Here is a 23,223-nt window from a genome sequence, read left to right as displayed (position 1 = left end):
GATGAGGTCACGGCGGCGACGACGGAGGCTCCCTGGCGCCGTCCCCCTCCCCCCTTCCCCCTTCCCCCTCCCCCTCTTCCCTTCCCCTCCCCTCCCCCCTTCGTATACCCTTTTCTTCCCCCACCCCCCAACGTGTTTTTACGCGTTTTCTTTTTTTTTTAATTTTTTAATTTTTATTATTAAAATAGGATAGGGGTAGTTTAGGAATAAAACAAAAAATTTTATTGAAGAGGACGATTTTAATACGAAAAAAAATATTAAGGATGACTTTAATGGCAAAATAACAAGAGGGACGAATTCGATTCTGACACTAAATTTAAGGGACCAAAATCGTACTTACTCCTAAAATTAAAGTATATACTAATTAAGACATCACCATAGTCTTAGCTCACAAAATTTTGGTCAGAATATTATTAGTTTCTCATGTTACTTTATTTCTATAATCAACGGCTGTTTATGGGGCGGCTTGTACTGCATGCAACCTCATTCCAAACATTGTGCATGGTTTTGAATATTATATTATATTATATTAATTATAATTTAATGTTAACACACTAATAATATAAAATAGTTTTATATAGTTATCTAATTATATAATATTATTTAATTAAAAATAAAATAGTATAACTTATCATCTAAAAAAATAACTATGACAAATTAAATAACTGTATAAATAGTATATTATTAGATAATTATATAAATTATTTTATACTATCAATATATTAAAATTAAATTCATAATTATCCTAAAGTAAAATGTCATTCCTCATCACTGGTAATAAATTAAGCTTAACATGTTATATCATCTGACATACAGAAGATTATTGATGATAGAGGAAGAGGGCTACTCATCTTCACTGTTAGAAAAGGATAGGTTTATTGGCATCTATTCAATATTTATCTACCAAAAAGTATGTACAATAATTTTCTTACCACTTTTTATTGGTATATACATCCCTTTTAAATTAGCCATGTTTACCACTATTATTATTATAAACAAATACATAATGATTAATTTTTGAGGTGTATATAACATTTTTGTATTACTATTATTATCCATGATGAGCAACTGCAACTTTGTGTTCTCCATATATATATAGTTGTTTGTTGCTTTTACTTTTTTTTTTTTATTAAATATTTACTGCGTATTTTTTGTTGAACATTTATTTGTAGGTCAAATAGGTCTTTAAAATGTGATGTATGCCACTCAAATGTTATTTAATCCTGATCTTCTTAAGTTGTTGAATTCAGACATAGGTTAGGATGTTTTATTTTGTTGATTTTTATTGTATTTTTTATTTACAACCAATCTGGAATAACAAATACAAGTATTTGCATAATTTTTTTTTAGTATGGTTGAGCAAGGTGTCAATGGTACCCAACCACTGTTTATTGCAAATGAGGGTAAAGTTGTTTCCTTGGAAAATGATTTCATGCGTTTAACTAGAAAATGCACTATTGAAAAAATGCAGATTGACGAGTTGCACCGATTTAGTCCTCCAGATCCCAATTGTACCAAATTAGTCCCCCAGATTCGAAAAAATGCACCACGTTAGTCCTTTCCCTATTTTCCGTCACCGGAGGTCTGACGCCGTTAGTGACTTGGCAAATATTGCCACGCTGGACACAGTAACGGTTATATGACGTGGCCTAAAGTTTGAATTGCTCCAATTTAGTCCTTACCCCCCTTTTAAAACCTAAGTTCATCATCTGACCCCATCATCTTCTTCTTCTACCCGTTTTTCTCTGGTTCTTCGTCTCCTGCTCCCTTCCGAGTTTACCAGCATGATTGCAAGTGGGAGCCAGAGTTCCATGCGGTCCAACAGTAGGAGTTCCAGTCGAAGTAGAGCGTCGGTTGTTCCGCAGTGGTGTGGGTGTGGGTGCCGCCCTGTTCTTCGGTGGTCCACAACAGAGGCTAACCCTAACAAGCCATCTTTGGGTGCCCTAACTACAATGTTAATGGTAAGAGGTGGTGTGGTTTGTTTGTCTGGGCTGACATTGGAGAAGAAGACCTGAGAGGAAGGGTAATGTCTACTGTGGATGGTGACCAAGTTAGGGTGGATTTGGCTTGGAGAATTGGGAAGATAGAAGCTGAAGTTAGAACCCAAAAGATGTACATTTTAGGTTTGGCTTTGTTTGTAGTTTTTGTTGTTGATTTTATGTTGGTAGTAAAAGCTTGAAGATGAGTTTGTGTTACTGTATTCAGGGTGGAAGTGTATTAGAAGAAAGAAAAATTTTTCTTCTCAAATGTCATAGTTGTTTTCTGTCATTCAATAAAATTGCTGAAAGAAATTGCAAAAAAATGCATCTGAAGTATCATAATTGAAGCTGGAAGAAATTGTAACAATAAAAATATCCATATCAATAAGTTTTAACAAAAGCAACAATAATCTTGCCATACTAATGACAACTCTTAAGACAAAATACACCTTAGCCAAAGGACACAGAGTGCCATCATTGTCATATTCTATTCAAATATACTAAAAGTCTACTGCTATAAATTCAGGCCACAAAACAAAAAGCATCATTTACAAAAAGCTGCCAAGTTTCATCCAAAGTAGGCAAAAACAGAATCAGGTACATCTTCATTTCTTCTTCCTTGGTGGCTTGAAGCCAGGTGTTGGGACAAATTTCAGGAATTTGGCCAGTCTTGAAGATGTCGCTGAGCTTGCTCCTTGTAGTGGATCCACAGTAATCGATCCTGATGGTGGTGTGGAGGACCTCCTTCTTGTCTACAACTTGGATGGCCTCGCAGGTGGATCCTATTTTAGTAGGACATAAATTCAGTTGACCGTGGATAACAATTTTGAGTATGAGTTTTGAAACTAAATGCAACTACCTCTTGACTATGTTGGGACTGTTGTGCATCGGAGTAGTTTGGCTGGGAGAGGTCGATCTCAACTAGTGCAGGTGGCTGAGCAGGGGCTTCCGGAGCAGCTTGAGATGGTGCTTCTGGAGGAGGCTGAGCAGGTGCATCTGGAGGAGCTTGAGTAGGTGCTTGTTCAGTGGGCTTTGTCTTAGCAGCAGCTGCAGCTGCAGCTGCATCAGCAATAGCTTGAGCAACATCAGCTGCTTTTTTTTTTTTGGACAACCCCTCTTTGTGTGCCCCTTTTGTAGACAGTATTTGTAGGTAAACGGTTTTAGTTGTCTCTTTAGAGTCCCAGTTACCTTAGACTTCTTGCTTCCCTCATTACCCTCATCTGCATCCTTTCTCCTTTTCTTTGTTACTGGTCTTGGCTTCTTCTTTTTCTTTGGAGCTTGTGGTCTATTCTGGTCAGATTTTTCCCAAAGAGATTGTCCAGGCAATGGATTTATGTAATGTGCATAGGTGTCTCTATATGCGTCCATGGTGAGCCACTTATGACAAAAATCTTCAGGCCTCTTATTCACCCTTGCGAGGGCTGCACACGCATGCACACAGGGCATTCCTGAAGGAATTACTGGAGGAGTAGTGGTAACAGGCGTTGTAGTAGTAGCTTGGCTAGGAATAGAGTTGGGTGTGGTAGTAGGATTAGTGCTTTGGTTTGTTGGGTTATTAGCACCAGGGTCTGTTGGTTCTGTGGTCTTGGGTGGTGAGGTATTATGAACTGGTTCAGTGTTCTTGTTGAATGGAGTCTCATCAGCAGGGGTAGTGGGTTTATTAGCTTGGTTTGGGGTTTCATCCTGTAGGGGTTCAGGGTCAGCTTCATCACTAACCTCTCTCAACTCATCATGGTCACCCTCAACATACTCCACAATCTCATTTCCCTCAAGAATTTCTGGTGTTGAAACTGCATGCTCAAAGTAAACATCAACCAGCCCCTCATTCTTTTTACCCATGAAACACATCTCTCTCAACTCATCATTGCAATTCAGAGCTCTTAACCCAATGTCTAAACTCCTCCCGGGCACATGCCACCAACATTCTCCTATCCTATCATATCCTAGTTCCTTATAATAATTTCTCACCCAAAAAACATCTAAAGTATCTACATCAATGTCCCCAACGCATGCCTTCTTATCAGGAGAATATATGGTCATCCCTTTTTCATCTTTCTGAAACTTCCCCCCATGGTGGAACATTATATCTAAGTGCACATCCATCTGCATGATTCACAAAAATTTCTTTTCAGCACCAGTCACACACAATGATCCCTTTAAGATAGTTTTCATCAACTACATTCATACATTATACAAACATATATCAAAATAAAACAAATTTATCCACCATCAGAACAGAGCATGAAGACAAACCCCAAAAAAACAGTTGCAGACAACATCCAAATAAAACCCTAGCCCAAATTCCACTACAAACCTTAGGAAAAAACAACATACAAAGCAATAAACTATGATCAACAACCATCAATGCATTCCCTAAAATTTGAAAAAATAAATTTTTAAATTCTTCACTAACCTCGGTGGTGGAACAGAAGCTCCTTCTTGCAGCAAAGTACCTCCTCAGACAACTGTTCAGTGTTTTCTTGTGATCAAGCAGTCTCCGGAATCCTATTGCTTACTCGTTCCTGATTTTAGTGAGTAACGGAAGAGAGACGTTTTTCCTCTGTGTCAGCCATGGAGGGGTTGAAGACGAAGAGTGAAGTCCAAAGAGGGAGAGGCCAACGTTTTGTTTTCCATCGCATACAAACGACGTCGCTCAAAGGGGGATTTTAGCGCCAATCTAGAAATGACGCCGTTTCCAGCGTGTCCAGCGTGGCAATATTTGCCAAGTCACTAACGGCGTCAGACCTCCGGTGACGGAAAATAGGGAAAGGACTAACGTGGTGCATTTTTTCGAATTTGGGGACTAATTTGGTGCAATTGGGATCTGGAGGACTAAATCGGTGCAACTCGTCAATCTCAGGGACCAAAGTGGGGCTTAACTCGAGCTTCAAGATAAGGTTGTCTTCTTTTGAGTTAGTTGTGTTTATGTTTATTTTATACACAAATGAATTGAAAAGGAAAATCAAAGAACAATTTCCAGATCTGTTTTTCATTCATATTGTTAACAAATTTTGAAATGCCGATTGCATAGGAGGGTTCTTTTATCATTTTTGGTACAATCCAAGGTATTGTTGAGGATGGAGGTTGGTGGTATTCTGCTTGTGTGTGTGGAAAGGGTATCTATCCTCAAAATGGTGCATATTACTGTGATTTTTGTTTGAAGCACATAACTAATGTGACTCCAAGGTCAGAAATTTTGTTCAAAATGTCTTTTCATTTTGTCTTGTGGATTGTTTATAAAAATAATGTTTCTTGGTATTATTTATTCCGAATCATTGTGTTCCTTTTTTTTTCTCCGCAGATTTAAAATTAAAATAACAGTTGAAGATCATAGTGGGGAGGGTATTTTCCTTCTCTTTGATCCTGAGGCATCTTATTTGCTTAAGAAATCATGTGCTGACTTGTTTACCGAGGTTCAAAGAGATGCAAGTGTATGTTCTTAGTTTTCTTTTGTGTATTGTTCACTTTATGGGATGTGATATGTGTTATTTAAACTCTGTATTTCTTATGTATTATTTTCAAAATAGCTTGTATGTGGGGATACTTATCCTCCCATATTCCAAGGGCTCATTGGAAAGAAGTTACTGCTGAAGGTTGATACCAAAAGTGTGCCACATGATACATTTTATGGCACTTTCTGAGTTAGGAGAATATGTGATGATCCCACCATTATTTCCATGTTTGAGCTTCCCGATTATGATGCTGATGATGAGTCTACTCCAAAAAAGGTTAGATATACATATAATTATTTTTACATTGTGTAAATTCATGTTTTGTTCCTTTTTTTATTGTGTTGTGGTAAATTTTTCTTACGGTCTTATGTATTTTTAAACTTTTGTGGCATATGAATAGGAGCCTGATTTACACATATCTGTTCCCTGTGGAGAAGGGGATATTGGTATTAAGAAGGAGTCATCAAAGACTTTTATCAAAAGTGAGAAAGTTGCTGGTGAGTCTTCTGGGATTTTATCTAAATCCCCAGTTCTTATAGATTTTCTGGCTGGAAAACAGTCTGCTGTTTTCGGAGGGACTGAGTTTGCTTCCTTAATTAATGGTGAACATGGAAAAGATGAGAAAACACCCAGCAATGATACTGTTAGTGATGATCTTTCTGCTGAACTGGATATATTGCTTAGCTCACCAGAAAAAGAAACTCAAGTGCTGTTATATAATATTTTTTTCCTCCTTCCTATGTGTGTTGTTTCTAAATGGATTTTGCATTTCTTGAGTGACTTTCATAGCTTTTGTTAATTTCTTTGTGATAGGAGGTGTTGTCCCACGTTATTGATGCATCTTCCCAATATGGAGAAGCCTATTCATAAAAATCATGTTGTCACCTCCAAGGGCAAGAGGAATCTAAATCCCCAATTTGAAGAGGCGGCTGCTGATGCAGATGGGCGTGGGTTCAAGATTGCCAAGGTTAATAGAGTTTGATTTAAGGTATGGAATTGAGCTGCTGTGTCTAGGTGTAGGTAGTTTATATAGTATATCTCCAAGTGTTTAAGAAGGCTTGTGATTCCAAATACATCGAAATGTAATTATGCTGGTTGGATGGTATTTTGATTTGACCTTTTTGGATTGTGTCCAACAAATAGGATTGTCATATATAGGGGTTTTCTTTTTGTGTTGGCTCGGGTCATCTGCCAACTAGGTCTATTCTCAACTCCTTTTGTAATAGTGACTTTGCTAGGGATTGGACACATTTTTAATATTGTACCCTCTTTAGGTTACATACTAGGATATGTAGTCATATGTTGGGATCCTCCTTATCATAGGAGAGATGGCCATATGTAATTGTGTATATCACTATCAGTATTTTAATGAAATGCGGCAGTTCTTATTTTTATTTCTTTATTATTGTACAACTTTATCTTTTCATGTCAATTAGTTATTGGTGTTGATTATAATACTTTATTTTTTTTTATGTTCTGCGTTATCAAAGGTGTGCATGGTTATATAAGTTCTTTGTTGGTGTGTTTCACAAGTTCTCTTCACAGCCACCTCCCCTTTTTTTTTTTTACCTCTTGCTTATAGGAACTTAACAATGTGGATGTCTTTTGGGCAATGAATTAGGGGTAGTTCTTGCGATTTATGTTTCAACCTCTTGTTTTCTTTAGTACAAGTAACAAAAATGTCTCATAATTCTGTTCGTGCTAGAGAATATAGGCGAAATTCTTTGAAAAGAAAGCGAACACAAAGTCACCATCGAAATGCAAGAGGTCAGTATTGAATTGACCTTCGTGATATTTTTAGTGTTTTATGTTCCATTTTTCAGTGATTTCATGTTTATGGGAGTCTTTTGTAATTTATTTTCGTTTTTTAATGTTTTTGAGGTCCTCGATTCCTCGATGCTTACTCTCTCTTTGAATGATTATATGTATAATTTTTATTGCTCTACCTATATTTTTTTAGTTAATCTTTGTGTTTCTAAAAATTTATCTGTTTATTTTATATGTTTTCAATGTTTCTGTTTATTTTTATTTTTTAGAAAATTTAGTTGAGGTGTCTCAGAATGTTAATCAGAGTTCAAATCTTATCTTGTCAGGTATAATAATATCTTTAAGTATTTTATCCCTATCCAATTTTATTTTTGTTAAATTATATTTTAAGTTCTTTGGATTTATATCTAATAATAGATTGATTTGTTAATTTATTATTATTTTTTTACACTGTTATAAAATTTTTTATGGAATCATTTAGATCAGTATATAGGTTTAATTTATATTGTTGTTTCAAACATACACAAGTACTAGAGGTTAATAAATTGTTTAATTAGTGTTTATTCTTGTCTTGGACAATATGAAAAGTTTTTTCGTTATGTGATTGGATTCACGTAATTAGTTAATTAATTAACTTTTCTAGCTAAATAATAGACGATTGGTATTTCTTGAAACTTTCTTAATTTGATGTCATAATCAATAGTTGTATATTAAAGAAAAGTTTAATTATTCTTTCGGTTCCTCTAATTTTTTGAAATCTTCTATTAGTTCCATATAAATATTTTTTCTTTTAGTTCTGCCTGTGAATTTTTTTTTTAGTTTTTTCAATTATGCCTCTATTGATAGTGATTAGGTCAATTGTATAATGAGATGTTTACAACAAAGAATATGGTGCATGGATTCAATTAAAAGAAAAAGGAAGCCTTTGCAGTCAATTAAGAAAAAAAATTTGTGCAATGACTCAGTTAAAGTTAAAAAAAAATATACGCACTTGGTTAAAAATTTTACAGGATTCTATGGACCAATAGAGTCATTAAAGTCTAAAAAAATACAAAATGATTCTAATAGTGATTTAGCATATTTAATTGTAACCTAGACAATTAGTATGAGTGATTAAAATAATGAAACAAAGTCTATTCTAACGTTAAAAAAAATCAAACTGTTCTTGAATGTGCATTAAGCTTTATTTATATTTAGTTATTTAATAAATCAATGTTAATTCAAATTGGTTTTCGTAGTTTATTACATTTTTAATGTTCAATTTGCACGCTGATTATTAAATAATTAATTGATTTCTTATTTCATCATTAATTTTTTTTATGTTTGGTTGTCAAATATATATTTACATAAATTTGTGTTATTTTAAATTAAAATGGATGATATAGACCAATCAAAAATATATGATCCTTCGATAAATTCATTCAGTTAAGTTGGTTCTCTTATTGATCATCCTCTGTTCTTGCAAAGTGAGATACAAGGTACGCTCTCTTTCTTAAATCATCTATTATTCAAGAATAGTAAAATAGAAATCTTATTTACTTAATTTTAAAAGATTCCATTGTGCTTCTGTGATGAGATATTATTCAGGCAGTATAAAATAGAAGTAGTGTTTTGTGATATATTTTTTTGACAAAATTTAAATGAGTCAAGTATTTGTTATATATTATATCTGTAAGCTAATAGTTTATTCATTTTATGTTGAATCTATTTGATGCCATCTAATTGAGATAAAAAAATTTTTATTGTTATGCATGTTTTTTTCCGCTTTATCTTTACCAGGTTGTCTTGATGTTGGTGATCCTAACTATGAATGTTCAATCTGTGGGGCGTGTTTCTAGTTATCAGAACGTGTTGAAAGAGACTCTACAGTTAATCGTTCTATTTTTACTGTTTGTTGCTCAAAAGGAAAAATTCATTTACCTTATCTCCGAAAGCCCCCAGATCTGCTATATAATTTGATTAACGGACATGATAGCAAGAGTTTTTATTTCCAAAAAAATATTCGATCTTATAATAGTATGTTTGCCTTCACGTCTCTTGGTGGTAAGGTTCTGGATTCAGTGAATGATGGGAGTGGTCCACCGCAGTTTATAATAACTGGTCAAAATTATCATCGGATTGGAAGTTTGCTCCCGGATCCTGGTCAGAAGTCTAAATTTGCTCAATTATATATATACGACAGTCAGCATGAGATAATGCATAAGTAGGAAATCTTTCGGTATGTGTGTTTGAAGTTTTGTTGTTAAGTTTTTTTATTTTATTTCCCTGATGTTTTAATGTTATTTGCATTGAAAAATAGGTTTATATCTGTCATTGCATAGTTATATTGTGTTTTATTCCCGTTATAATGTGTTATTAATCATTTCTGACTAATAATGATGTATTAAAACATATGATAATTGTATTCTGTGTGGTTTTTATATATATTTTTGTGGTTAATGTATATTTGTTTTAGGCAAACATCTGAGATAGATAAAGAATTGATAATTGAGTTGTTGCAAATGATCGATACTCATAATGTGATAGCACAGTTATTTCGAAGAGTCAGAGAATTCTATCAGTGTCATCCATCCGAGATCTTCTCTTTGAAGTTGTATTCGCATAGGAAGGTTGATCGAAGAACTTACAATACTTCCTCTTGTGACGAAGTTGCTGCTCTGATTGTTGGAGATTTTGATTCGTTGGATCATGGTCATGACATTATTGTTCGATCTACTACTGGTCAGTTGCAACGTATCTATAAAACTCATGCTCTGTATTGGCCTTTACAGTATCCGTTGTTGTTTCCATATGGCGAGGATGGTTACCAGTTGAATATTCCTTATCGAGGTCAACAGGAGGGATATGTCCCTGGAAGGAGAACAAGGGTTTCTCTCAGGGAATTCATATGTTTTCGTCTGCAGATTAGGGAGCAAGAAGATGGAATTATTCACAAGTGTAGGCGATTATTTCAACAATTTGTTGTTGACTGTTTCACCATGATTGAGTCCCAGAGGTTGTATGAGATTAGAATGAAGCAAAGTGCAATTAGAGGAGAAGTGCTTCAAGGAATAGAAGAGGCTATGCGTCGTGGTGATGACGAAGCTTCTTCAATTGGGACACGAGTAGGGGTGTTCGCGGTGCGGTTTGGTTCGGTTTTGAAGGAAAAAGTCATCCGATCCGAACACTTAATTTATGTGCGGTGCGGTTTGGATTGGATGAACATTTTTTGAAAATCCGATCCGATCCGATCCGATTACAAGCGGTTTGGATCGGTTTGAATCCGCGGTTTTTTAAATACAAAATAATAACTTAATTTATAAAGTTATATAACCTGTCCAATAATCCATTATAATAATAAAACACAATTCAACGGAATAATAAAACAAAAATTCCATAAAACATTATAAACTAACATGTCCAATTGTCCAACAATCCAACATATTCAACAAGTCTTGATAAAATAATAATTCTTCAACATCAAAATAACTAAACAAGTCTCAACAACACAAAATTAAATAATATAGAAAAGTCTTAATAAAAACATAACATAAAAAACTCCAAACTGAAAGCTGAAACACTGATCACTAATCAGATTCATCACCAGAGCCTTCTTCATCTATTAGTTGAGGAATTGGTTCAAGTTCTACAATAAAATGTAATAAAATAAATATTAGTAAGTTAAACATATTATCAAATAGTAAAGTTAATCACTATGTGAAGATAAAATAAAACATAATATTAAAGAACATTACCTTTCTCAAGTTTTTCAAATTCTTCAAAAGACTCCTCAAGGTCAATTGGCAATGAATTGGCTCGAAACCAATTTTGTGCACAAATCAAAGCTTCAACAGTTTTTGGAGTAAGAGAACTCCTATATTGATTAAGCACTCTACCTCCAGTGCTAAAGGCGGATTCAGAAGCAACCGTTGACACTGGCATAGCTAGAATATCCCTCGCAATTTGACTTAAAACAGGATATTTGTAATTGTTAGAGCTCACTTTCCACCAAGTTAAAATATCAAAACTACTTGGATCAACTGGTTTCTCCAAGGACTCCATGAGATATAAATCCACTTCATTTGTGTTGACACTCTCACTTGCTTGTACATCATTTTCAAATGCTGCCGCAAAGCGAACATCATCAAAGGCACTATCATCCATATCCACATCTTGGCTGTGTTGTGCAGATTGGTGTGCTTGATCACTATTGAGAGCAACTCTATAGTTGTTAAACAAGTCACTGAATACTTCCTTCACCTTACCACATAAGAAATCAGCATCCTCCTTCTCAAACAACCTTTGAAAACTCCACTCAACAAACTTAATCTTGTATCTAGGGTCAAGTACCACAGCAACAAAAATCATCATATTCATGTTCCTCAAGTTACCCCAATATTTATCATGCTTAGCCTTCATTTTTGTAGCCATACCCTTAAGTAGTATGTCATTACTATCAGCCCAAGTCTTCAAAGAACTAAGAATTGAACAAAAGTGATGAAAATATGAAGAAGAAGTCACAAATGTAGAACCCGAGACTTTTTTGGTTACATCAGAAAAAATCTTCAAAAACCTCACAAAGCATCTTGCATTATCCCAATCTTCATTCTTTGGAATGCCCCCTTGCATCATTACAAACTCAGCATCCCTCTCACTTAATCTCTTGAAGGCCTTTTGGAATTTTAAAGCACTATCAAGCATTATGTAAGTGGAATTCCACCTAGTGGGGACATCTAATTGCACACAAGAGCAGTCTTGGATCCTAGCCTCTTTAATGCAACTTTTAAACCTATCCATACGACTAGGAGAAGCACGGACATATCTAACAGCATTTCTAATTTTACTAATTGAAGAATGCATATCCTTCAAACCATCATTCACCACCAAGTTCAAGATATGAGCACAACACCTAACATGCAAATGTTCACCTTTTAAAGGATGTGAATTCCAATCTTCCATTCTACCTTTCAAGTAACAAATGGCAACATCATTTGAACTAGCATTATCAACTGTGATGCTAAAGACTCTACTTATTCCCCAATTCAAAAGACATTTTTCTATCTTCCTACCAATTGTTTCACCTTTATGATTCTTGATGAGACAAAAGTTAAGAATTCTCTTTTGCAACTTCCAATCTTGATCAATAAAATGTGCAGTGAGGCAAAGATAGTTTAGATTTTGTACAGAAGTCCAACAATCAGTGGTCAAACACACACTTTGATTTGAGTTTACAAAGACACTCTTCAACTTATGTTTTTCATTCATGAACAAGTTCCAACAATCCCTAGCAACTGAAATTCTGCCCGGAATATGGAGTTTCGGCTGTAAAACACTCATGAAATAACGAAATCCCTCCCCTTCAACAAATCTAAAAGGCAACTCATCTATGATTATCATTCTAGCAAGAGCTTGTCTACATAAATCAGGATCAAATGATACAGAAGTCAAACAATTACCCAGCCCATTTCCTTCTTCTTTTTTAAGTTGCTGCATAACAAGTGTTTTTTGAGTGGGATCAAGTGAATCTTTTGGAAATTTTCTACACTGACTCAACAAGTGACTTTTAAGATTGCTAGTACCATTTTTATGTGAATCAGCCGCATAAGATGCTCCACACCACTTACATATAGCCCTAGGTTTGGGACCACTATCATCTTTTTTAAAATGCTCCCAAGTCCAAGATCTAGGTCTAACAGGTTTTTTAGTGTTACCTGTACCTTGTTCCTCAGACTGGCCAGGATTAGATGACTCATTAGCAACATTTGCTTTGCCTCTCCTCCTCTTAGATCTAGTTCCTTCATTGTTCTGATCACTGTGCGGCGGCAATGGCGGCAGCGATGGTGGCTGCGTCTGCGTCTGAGTTTGTGGCTGCGATTGCTGCTGTGGAGGCGGCATTAACTCTAACTGTCCAGAAGATCTGACTGATTCAAAAGTGGATGGAGTAGCACTGGTAAATCCTGGCTCGCTACTTTGAACATCCTGTGATAACAAAGATAATTAATCAGTTTATGTTATTTTAATATTTTCCTCAATTAATTAACATATTGAGTTGTTACCAACATACACATTACACAATAAAAAATTACCTCAGGATATGAAGCTGACATTGTTGACCTTCGAATTGAAAGCTAAAATCACTGGAACAAATATAAAATCTGCAGAAGGTAAAAAAAAATAGAATTCAATTTCAATCAACAAGAACAAAATACTTAATTTAATACAAAGTTTAACAAATAAAAATTAAAGCACAGTTTAACAAGTAAAAATATATCTTGAACAGTTTAACACAGATTAACAAGTAAAAATTAAAATTAAACAAAATCTTAAAACAACAGAACAAAACAAAATAAACAAAAGCAAGTAAAAATCTACCTTCAACAATGAACAGTTTAACACAGATTAACAAGTAAAAAATAAAATTAAACAAAATCTTAAAACAACAGAACAAAACAAAATAAACAAAACCAAGTAAAAATATACCTTGAGGCTTGAACAGTTTAACACAGATTAACAAGTAAAATTTAAAATTAAACAAAATCTTAAAATAACAGAACAAAACAAACTAAATAAAAGCAAGTAAAAATCTACCTTCAACAATGAACAATTTAACATAGTTTAACACAGATTAACAAGTAAAAATTAAATTTAAACAAAATCCTAAAACAACAGAACAAAACAAAATAAATAAAACTAAGTAAAAATATACCTTGAAGAAGAGCAGCAGTGGCGCCACCGAGGGGAGAAGGCGGCAGCGGCGTCACCGCGGAGAGGAGCCGCCAGCGGCGTCACTGAGAAGAGGAGGCGACGAAGGGCATTACTCAAAAGAAGAGCGACGGACGACGCGGCGTGTATCAGTGGGAGTGACTGAGAGTGAGTGATGCTGTGAATCTGTGATAGTGAGAGTGAGTGATGTTGTGATGTTGTGTAAGGAACTAAGGATGAAGAACGAAGACTAAGGACTAAGGAGCGAGAGAGAGCACTGAGCAGAAAGGGTTTCTTACTTTCTTTCTTTAGTTTAGGGTTTCAAATGGGAATCGGCGCTGCACTACTGCACTAGTGTGCTAGTGATACGGTAGGTATTATTATTATTATTATTATTATTATTATTATTATTTGTAATATATGCGGTTCGGTTCGGTTCGGTTATGTAGAGTGGAACCGCAAACCGAACCGAACCGCAATAAAACCGATCCAAAATCCAAAAAATATCCAAAATAGAGCGGTTTAATTCAGTTTTCGGTTTGGATCGGTCCGGTTTCGCGGTTTTTTTTGGACTGGTTTGGATCTGAACACCCCTAGACACGAGTCATCTTGCCTTCTTCTTTCACTGGTGGTAGACGTTATATGTTTAATCATTGTCAGGATGTGATGGAAATCTGTAAACATTTTGGCTATCCAGATTTATTCCTTACTATTACGTGTAATCCAAATTGGCCTGAATTTCAGCGATTCACAGAGCGAGAGCGAATTCCCATCGCTGATCGTCCTGATATCTCTTGTCGTGTCTTTCATGCTAAGTTGAAATGCCTTCTAAGCGATCTCAAGGAAGGTGTGTTTTTTGGTCCACTTAGTGCAAGTATGTTATTTCTCGCTTGGCATTTCAATTTTTGTCTGTTGTCCTCGGACATGTAGTTGTCTGGCTTCTTAATGATGTTTTTATATTTTTTAGGTATGTATACTATTGAGTTTCAAAAAAGAGGTCTACCACATGCACACATGTTACTATGGCTTAACGGGGAAAGCAACTTACAAAGTTTTGAAATTGTTGATGAGTTCATCTGTGCCGAGCTACCCAATCCCCTCAAATTTCCAGCTCTTTATAATGTCGTCACCAAGTACATGATCTATGGTCCCTGTGGTCGACTTAGACCGAGTTCTCCTTGCATGAAAGATGGTAAGTGCTCAAAATTTTATCCGAAAAGATTCGTTGACCAAATGAGATTTGATGAAGATGGCTATCCGATATATAGATGTCGTAATATGGGTGTGACAGTGAAGATCAACGACGTTGATATTGACAACAAATTTGTTGTGCCTTATAATCCACTGCTGCTAATGAAATATCAAGCTCACATAAATCTTGAGTTCTGTAACAAGTCAAACGTCATCAAGTATCTTTTTAAGTATATCAATAAGGATCCGGATCGGGTGACTGCAACTGTTGGAGAAACATATCATGTTAGTGAATCTTCTCAGGTGGTTGATGAGATCAAGCAGTATTACGATTGTCGTTATTTATCACCGTCTGAATCCATGTGGAGAATTTTTGCTTATGATATTCATCATAGATGGCCGTCAGTACAGAGGTTGACTTTTCACTTGCCGAACCAACAACATGTTGTATTCGATGATGCTGATATCACTACTCATGTTTATTTGCGCAACAAAGATTTGCTGACGATGTTTACGGGTTGGATGATGGCCAACAGGCGGTTCCCGGATGGGCGGTCTTTAACATATGTTGAATATCCAGGCAAATTTGTCTATTGTTCGAACAGTAGGGAGTGGAAGCCGAAACAGAGGGGATTCTCAATTGGAAGATTGAGTTTTGCTCATCCTTCATCTGGTGAACTTTTCTATATGCGGATGCTTTTGAACGTGCAGTGATGTTGTACCAGTTTTCAAAGTATAAGAACCGTGAATGGTGTTACTTATGATACATTTCAGGAGGCATGTTCTGCCATGGGATTCTTGATAGATGATAAGGAGTATGTTTCTGCTATTAAGGAAGTCGCCGAGGTAGCATCCGCTGTACAGCTAAGGAGGCTTTTTGTGATCTTGTTGCTATCTGGTTCCATGGGAAGGCCTCTGTCAGTTTGGGAACAAACTTGGACTTATTTGTTTGATGATATTCTTTATCGCAGAAGGCATGAGCTGCAATATCCCGGTAAGAATTTTGTTCATGATGAATTTATTATATGACAAGCAGGCACACACGGACACAGACAATGCAGAAATGATATTATCGTGCTAATATTTATTAATTATCGTTAAACGTAGATCTAACGATGAGTCAGGACGAGTTGCAAACATTTTGTTTGTTGGAGATTGAGAAACTATTGCAGAGTAATGGAAAATAATTGAGAAATTATGCTGGCATGCCAATTCCTAATAACTCTTTAGTCTCTCAATTTAGCAACTTGATGCTGTTGCGTGAGTTGCAGTATGATACTGTTTCTTTGATACTATGCTGGTAAGAGAAAAAAAAGAGAATAGGAAGGGTGAAGGGAAGAAAATTCTCACCAGATATTCATCATCAAGGTTTTTTCTGAGAACAATCTTAAAGAAACGGATCATAGTGGAAAGAGAATTCCTATTTTTTTGGAAGTTAGAGGAAACTATAGCTACGATGTTCTTCTTATTCACAGATAAAAGCGGATATCTCTAATAAAAAATAACATATAAAAAAAACAAAATAAAGTTCGCTTTACACGTATTTGATTTTATGCATAATTTATGAAAAAACATTTAATTTAGACAAAAAAATAAAAAAGAATAAAATAAAGTTCCTCTACCTAAATTTTATATTGAGTCTCACTTTTTTTTTATTTTTATCTTTTAAGTAATAGATGATAAAAATCAAAATAAGATTCTATGAATAAGTCTAAATTTCATACATAATTTTTGAGTTCTATAAATTTTAATAAAATATTTTTTAGGTATCATTTTTTACCTATACAGTAACTAAATTAATTTAAAATTAAAACTTACATTAGAAATCATTTTTAAAGTGTTACGGATACGTGGTATGAGTCTGTAGCAAGAAACCATATCATTTTTTTAAGTTTTAATTACTCTGTCGGTCCCTATAATTTCGTGAAATTTTTAATTAGGTCCTTATTTTTTTTTTCCTTTTAATTGAGTCCTTACACTAACTTTTTTTTTTTATTTGGGTTCCTACACTTTTTTTTTTCTTTTATTTGGATCTCGGAACCAATTTTTTTTTTAAATTAGGTCACTCTTAGCAGTAATTAAAAAATTGGTACAGGGACCCAATTAAAAGGAAAAAAAGTATAGGAACCTAATTGAAATTTCACAAAACTATAAGGACCAATAGAGTAATTAAATCTTTTCTTAATCCATTAAACCTATTAAATAAAGGGGTCTTTTTATGCGCTAGATTTTAGACATAATTTCTAAATTTCACATTTAATTTAGATAAAAAAAATTCAAAAAGAACAAAATTAGGTTCTTAGTATGCCCATAGATTTCAGACACAATTTTTGAAAACATTTAATTTAGACAAAAATTAAAAAAATATATTCCTTGTTATGTACCTAAATTTTATTTTGAGTTTCACTTTTTTTCTATTTCTATCTTTAAGTAATAAATAATAAAAATTAAAATAAGATTCTTGGAATGTAACTAAATTTCATACATAATTCTTGATTTTCATAATATTAATGAAATATTTTTTAAGTATCACTTTTAATTAGTAACTAACTCATTTAAAATTAAAATTTACGTTAAAAATCATTTTTGAACTAATACTGATATGTGGTATCAGTAACAAAAAACTATATCATTTTCTTAATTCATTAAACCTATTAAATAAAGAAAGTCTTTCTATGCGCTAGATTACATGCATAATTTCTAAATTTCACATTTAATTTAGACAAAAATAACTTCGAAAAAGAACAAAATAAAGTTCCTAGTATGTGCATACATTTCACGCATAATTTCTGGAAAAGATTTAATTTAAACAAAAAAATTAAAAAAGAACAAAATAAGGTGCCTTATTACGTGCCTAAATTTTATATTGAGTTCCATTTTTTTTTTTTTTTACCTTTTAAGTAATAAATGATAAAAATCAAAATAAAATTCTTTGAATGTGCCTAAATTTTATACATAATTTTTGAGTTCCATAATTTTAATGAAAAGTTTTTCAGGCATCATTTTTTATTTATACAGTAACTAAACTCATTTAAAATTAAAACTTGTAGTAAAAATCATTTTGAAGTGATACTGACATGTGATATCAGGAACGAGAAATCATATCATTTTTTTAATCCATTAAACCTATTAAACAAAAGGGTCTTTTTATGCATTAAATTTTAGACATAATTTTTAAATTTTACATTTAATTTAGACAAAAAAATTATAAAAAAAAACAAAATAAGATTCCTAATATGCACATAGATTTTATGCACAATTTCTAAAAAATATTTAATTTAGACAAACAATTGAAAAAGAATAAAATAACGTTTCCTTGTTATGTGTCCAAATTTTATACTGAGTTTTACTTTTTTTTCTATTTCTATCTTTTAAATAATAAATGATAAAAATCAAAATAAGATTTAATGTGCCAAAATTTTATATATAATTCCTTAAGTTCTATAATTTTAAGGAAATGTTTTTTAGGTATCACTTTTGACTTGTAAATTAACTAAACTCATTTAAAATTAAAACTTGTATTAGAAATTATTTTTAAAGTGATACTGATATGTGGCATCAGTAACAAAAAACTATATCATTTTTAAAATTCATTAAACCTATTAAATAAAGAGAGTTTTTTCATACGCTAGATTTTAGACATAATTTCTAAATTTCACATTTAACTTTGACAAAAAATTTGAAAAAGAACAAAATAAGGTTCCTAATATGCGCATAGATTTCAGGCACAATTTTTTGAAAACATTTAATTTCGACAAATAATTAAAAAAGAATAAAATAAGATTCCTTGTTATGTGTCTAAATTTTATAAAGAGTCCCACTTTTTTTGTATTTCTACTTTTTAATTTATAAATGATAAAAATCAAAATAAATTTTTTTGAATGTGCCTAAATTTCATACATAATTCTTGAGTTCCATAATTTTAATGAAATATTTTTTACATTTCACTTTTGACCTGTACAGTAACTAAACTCATTTAAAATTAAAACTTGCATTGGAAATTATTTTTAAAGTGATACTGACATGTGGTATAAGTAACAGAAACTATATCATTTTCTTAACCTACTAAACCTATTAAATAAAGAGGATCTTTCTATGCGCTAGATTTTAAATATAATTTTTAAATGTTACACTTTAATTAGACCAAAAAATTAAAAAAGAACAAAATAAGGTTCCAAATATGCGCATAGATTTTAGGTACAATTTCTGAAAAATATTTAATTTAGACAAATAATTGAAAAAGAATAAAATAAGATTTCTTGTTATGTGCCTAAATTTTATAATGAGTCTCACTTTTTTTCTATTTCTATTTTTTAATTTATAAATGATAAAAATCTAAATAAGATTTTTTGAATGTGCTTAAATTTCATACATAATTCTTGAGTTCTATAATTTTAATGAAATATTTTTTAGGTTTTACTTTTAACCTGTACGGTAATTAAACTCTTTTAAAATTAAAACTTGCATTACAAATCATTTTTGAAGTGATAATCACATGTGGTATCAGTAACGAAAAACTATATCATTTTCTTAATCCAATAAACCTAATAAATAAAGAAGATCTTTCTATGCTAGATTTTAAACATAATTTTTAAATTTCACACTTAATTTAGACCAAAAAATTGAAAAAGAACAAAACAAGGTTTCTAGTATTCATGCTTTTTAAATTACACACGCTTAATTTTTTTTTTTTTTGAATTGTCGGTCAATTATTTTTCTTGTGCAGTGTTATTTACTTGTTCCAAAGCATGGATGTCTCGCTTTTCAATTTTTTAGTTAGTTCCCAGATTCCCATCATATGACTCATTATTTTTACAATTTCGCTAGGAAACCAATACGGATATAGCCAATAAACATTTTTAAACTGCATTTTATACTCATTAATTGTCATTAATTGATGATTATTTAAATTTTAATTTTTAAAAGATACAAAATTAATGATTATTAATTACATCTTCTTATTCTAATTTACTTTTTACTATTTATCAAGCAAATCCTAATTTCTCTTAAAAAAAACGTTCAAATTCTAAAAAAAATAAAAATAATAAAATATAAGATAAAGAATCATCTAAATCCTAAGAAAAAAAATACAAAACCCAAAAAAAAAGAATCATCCAAACTCTAAAGAAAAAAACATTAAAAAAATCATCCAAAACTAATAAAAAAATTCTCCAAATCATAAATAAAAAAATAAGGTTCCTAATATGAAAAACATTAAATTTAGACAAATAAGTGAAAAAGAATAAAATAAGATTCTTTGTTATGTACCTAAATTTTATAATGAGTCCCTTTTTTTTTCTATTTCTATTTTCTAATTTATAAATGATAAAAATTTAAATAAAATTTTTTGAATGCCTAAATTTCATACATAATGCTTGAGTTCTATAATTTTAATGAAATATTTTTTAGGTTTTACTTTTGACCTGTACGGTAACTAAACTCTTTTAAAATTAAAACTTGCATTAGAAATCATTTTTGAAGTGATAATCACATGTGGTATCAATACCGAGAAATCATATCATTTTCTTAATCCAATAAACCTATTAAATAAAGAGGGTCTTTCTATGCTTGATTTCAAACATAATATTTAAATTCCACACTTAATTTAGACAAAAAAATTGAAAAAGAACGAAATAAGGTTTCTATTATTCATGCTCTTTAAATTACACATACTTAATTTTTTTTTTGGGATTGTCGGTCAATTATTTTTTTTGTGCAGTGTTATTTACTTGTTCCAAAGCATGCATGTCTTACTTTTCAATTTTTTAGTTAGTTTTCCAGATTTCCATCATATGACTCATTATTTTTACAATTTCACTAGGGAATCAACACGGGTATAGCCAACAAATATTTTTAAACTGCATTCTATACTCATTAATTGTTATTAATTGATGATTATTTAAATTTTAATTTTTAAAATATACAAAATTAATGATTATTAATTATCTCTTCTTACTCTAATTTACTTTTTACTATTTATCAAGCAAATCTTAATTTCTCTTTCTAAAAAAAGATCCAAATTCTAAAAAAAATAAAAATAATAAAATATAAGACAAAGAGTCATCCAAATCCTAAGAAAAAAAATATACAAAAACACAAAAAAAAAAGAATCATCCAAAACTAATAAAAAAAATCATCCAAATCCTAAAAGAAAAAACATACAAAACATAAAAATAAAAATCATCCAAAACTAATAAAAAAATTCTCCAAATTGTAAATAAAAAAATAAGGTTCCTAATATGTGCATAGATTTTAGGTACAATTTCTGAAAAATATTTAATTTAGACAAATAATTGAAAAAGAATAAAATAAGATTCTTTGTTATGTGCCTAAATTTTATAATGAGTCTCACTTTTTTCTATTTTTATTTTTTAATTTATAAATGATAAAAATCTAAATAAGATATTTTAAATGTGTCTAAATTTCATACATAATTCTTGAGTTCTATAATTTTAATGAAATATTTTTTAGGTTTTACTTTTGACCTGTACGGTAATTAAACTCTTTTAAAATTAAAACTTGCATTAAAAATCATTTTTGAAGTAATAATGACATGTGGTATCAGTAACGAGAAACCATATCATTTTCTTAATCTAATAAACCTATTAAATAAAGAGGGTCTTTCTATGCTAGATTTCAAATATAATATTTAAATTTCACATTTAATTTAGACCAAAAAATTGAAAAAAATAAAATAAGGTTTCTAATTTTTATGCTCTTTAAATTACACACACTTAATTTCTTTTTTGGGATTGTCGGTTAATTATTTTTTTTGTGCAGTGTTATTTACTTGTTCCAAAGCATGTATGTCTCACTTTTCAATTTTTCAATTAGTTTCTCAGATTCCAATCATATGGTTCATTAATATGACAATAAAGTGTGTGTAACATTGAGTTATGGAGGTATGAGGGGTTAATAGTATGTTGTGACGGCATTAGATTTTCGAAGTTAGGGAAAAAAAATCGGACCGTTCAATTTTTTTGCGGCAGAAAGGGAACACAAATCGGACGGTCCGATTTGTGTTTGCAAAAAAAAATTGAATATGGTAATTGGACGGTCCAATTTCATGTATGCTATAATTTTGAATTTGTATATGACTAAAATCAGATGGTCCGATTTCATGCATGCTATAATTTTGAATTCGTATATGACTAAATTTGGACGGTCCGATTTTAGTTCTTTATAAAATTTAAACCGGTTAAAGAGCGGTCGGACTGTCCGATTTATGTTTTTATATAAACCCACTATTAGTTGAAGTCTCTATTTTTCTTTGTCTCTCAATTCTCTCTTCTGAAACTCCTCTGGTTCTTTCTTCTTCTTCATTGTTTCAACAGCAACTTTACTAAGATTGAGAGCTTTTGATGTGAATATATCATAATGGATGATAGAGTGATGTTAAAAGTTTATTATCATGGACAGATTTTGTTGCAAACAGTTGAAGGAGTGAAATTTGTGTGTGAAAATACGTTAGATATCGTTATTCCACTCACATTGTCGTTTGAAGAATTAAAATGTGTAATTTGTGAGAAAAATGAATCCTCAAATATCTAGGAGAGTGTCGCGCGTTTTGTACAGGTATCCTATATCCATATTTGGTGGGTTCATTCAGTTTCAAACCAAATATGTAACCGATGAAGCAAGTATGCAAAGTATGTTTTCAGTGTATATGGAAACTCCCTCATAGATATCGTTCATCGAGCTATATATTGAGTTCGAACAATCTGAAGCAGACCAAAATATTGAGTTGGAAGATTATAATAATGATAGAGAGGAGGAGTTTGAACGTAACTATGAGATTGTTGATCTGGGTGGAGACGAAGATCAGGATGACGGCACTATAGAGGCAGAGGTGGCAGAGGTGACAAATGCACTAATAAACCAGCATACGTTTGTGGAGCCTAATTTCATGCGGTCGTTGAATTTGGAGACCATGCATGCACTAGAATTTCCTCAACATATCAATGCAGGTATGTATTTTTATGATAGATAAATATTGTAGATTGATTAGGTAGCATGACCAGAATATGTGATCTGTAGAATGTCAATTGATCATGTAAGATTTTTTTATTTAGTAAGTAGTATTTGATTGATTGTTTATTTTTTTATTAATTATTTATGTATATTTTATAATTTATTATATATCGTGATTAATA

The 23,223-nt window shown here is 32.1% G+C and overlaps 1 protein-coding gene across 1 annotated transcript; it reads left to right on the top strand.

The window, feature by feature from the left end:
- The first annotated feature begins 14,545 nt into the window (after positions 1-14,545).
- Positions 14,546-16,257, top strand: LOC107621388 (uncharacterized). Its single transcript, XM_088494695.1, has 4 exons — positions 14,546-14,753; positions 14,847-15,775; positions 15,845-16,064; positions 16,178-16,257. The coding sequence occupies exons 1-4, from the start codon at positions 14,546-14,548 to the stop codon at positions 16,255-16,257; spliced, it is 1,437 nt and encodes a 478-aa protein (XP_088350821.1).
- Positions 16,258-23,223: the final 6,966 nt, after the last annotated feature.

Source organism: Arachis ipaensis, chromosome B10, assembly GCF_059453495.1.
Source record: "Arachis ipaensis isolate K30076 ecotype BB chromosome B10, ASM5945349v1, whole genome shotgun sequence".
NCBI classification, from domain to species: Eukaryota; Viridiplantae; Streptophyta; class Magnoliopsida; order Fabales; family Fabaceae; genus Arachis; species Arachis ipaensis.
This window is presented reverse-complemented; position numbering and strand designations above follow the sequence as displayed.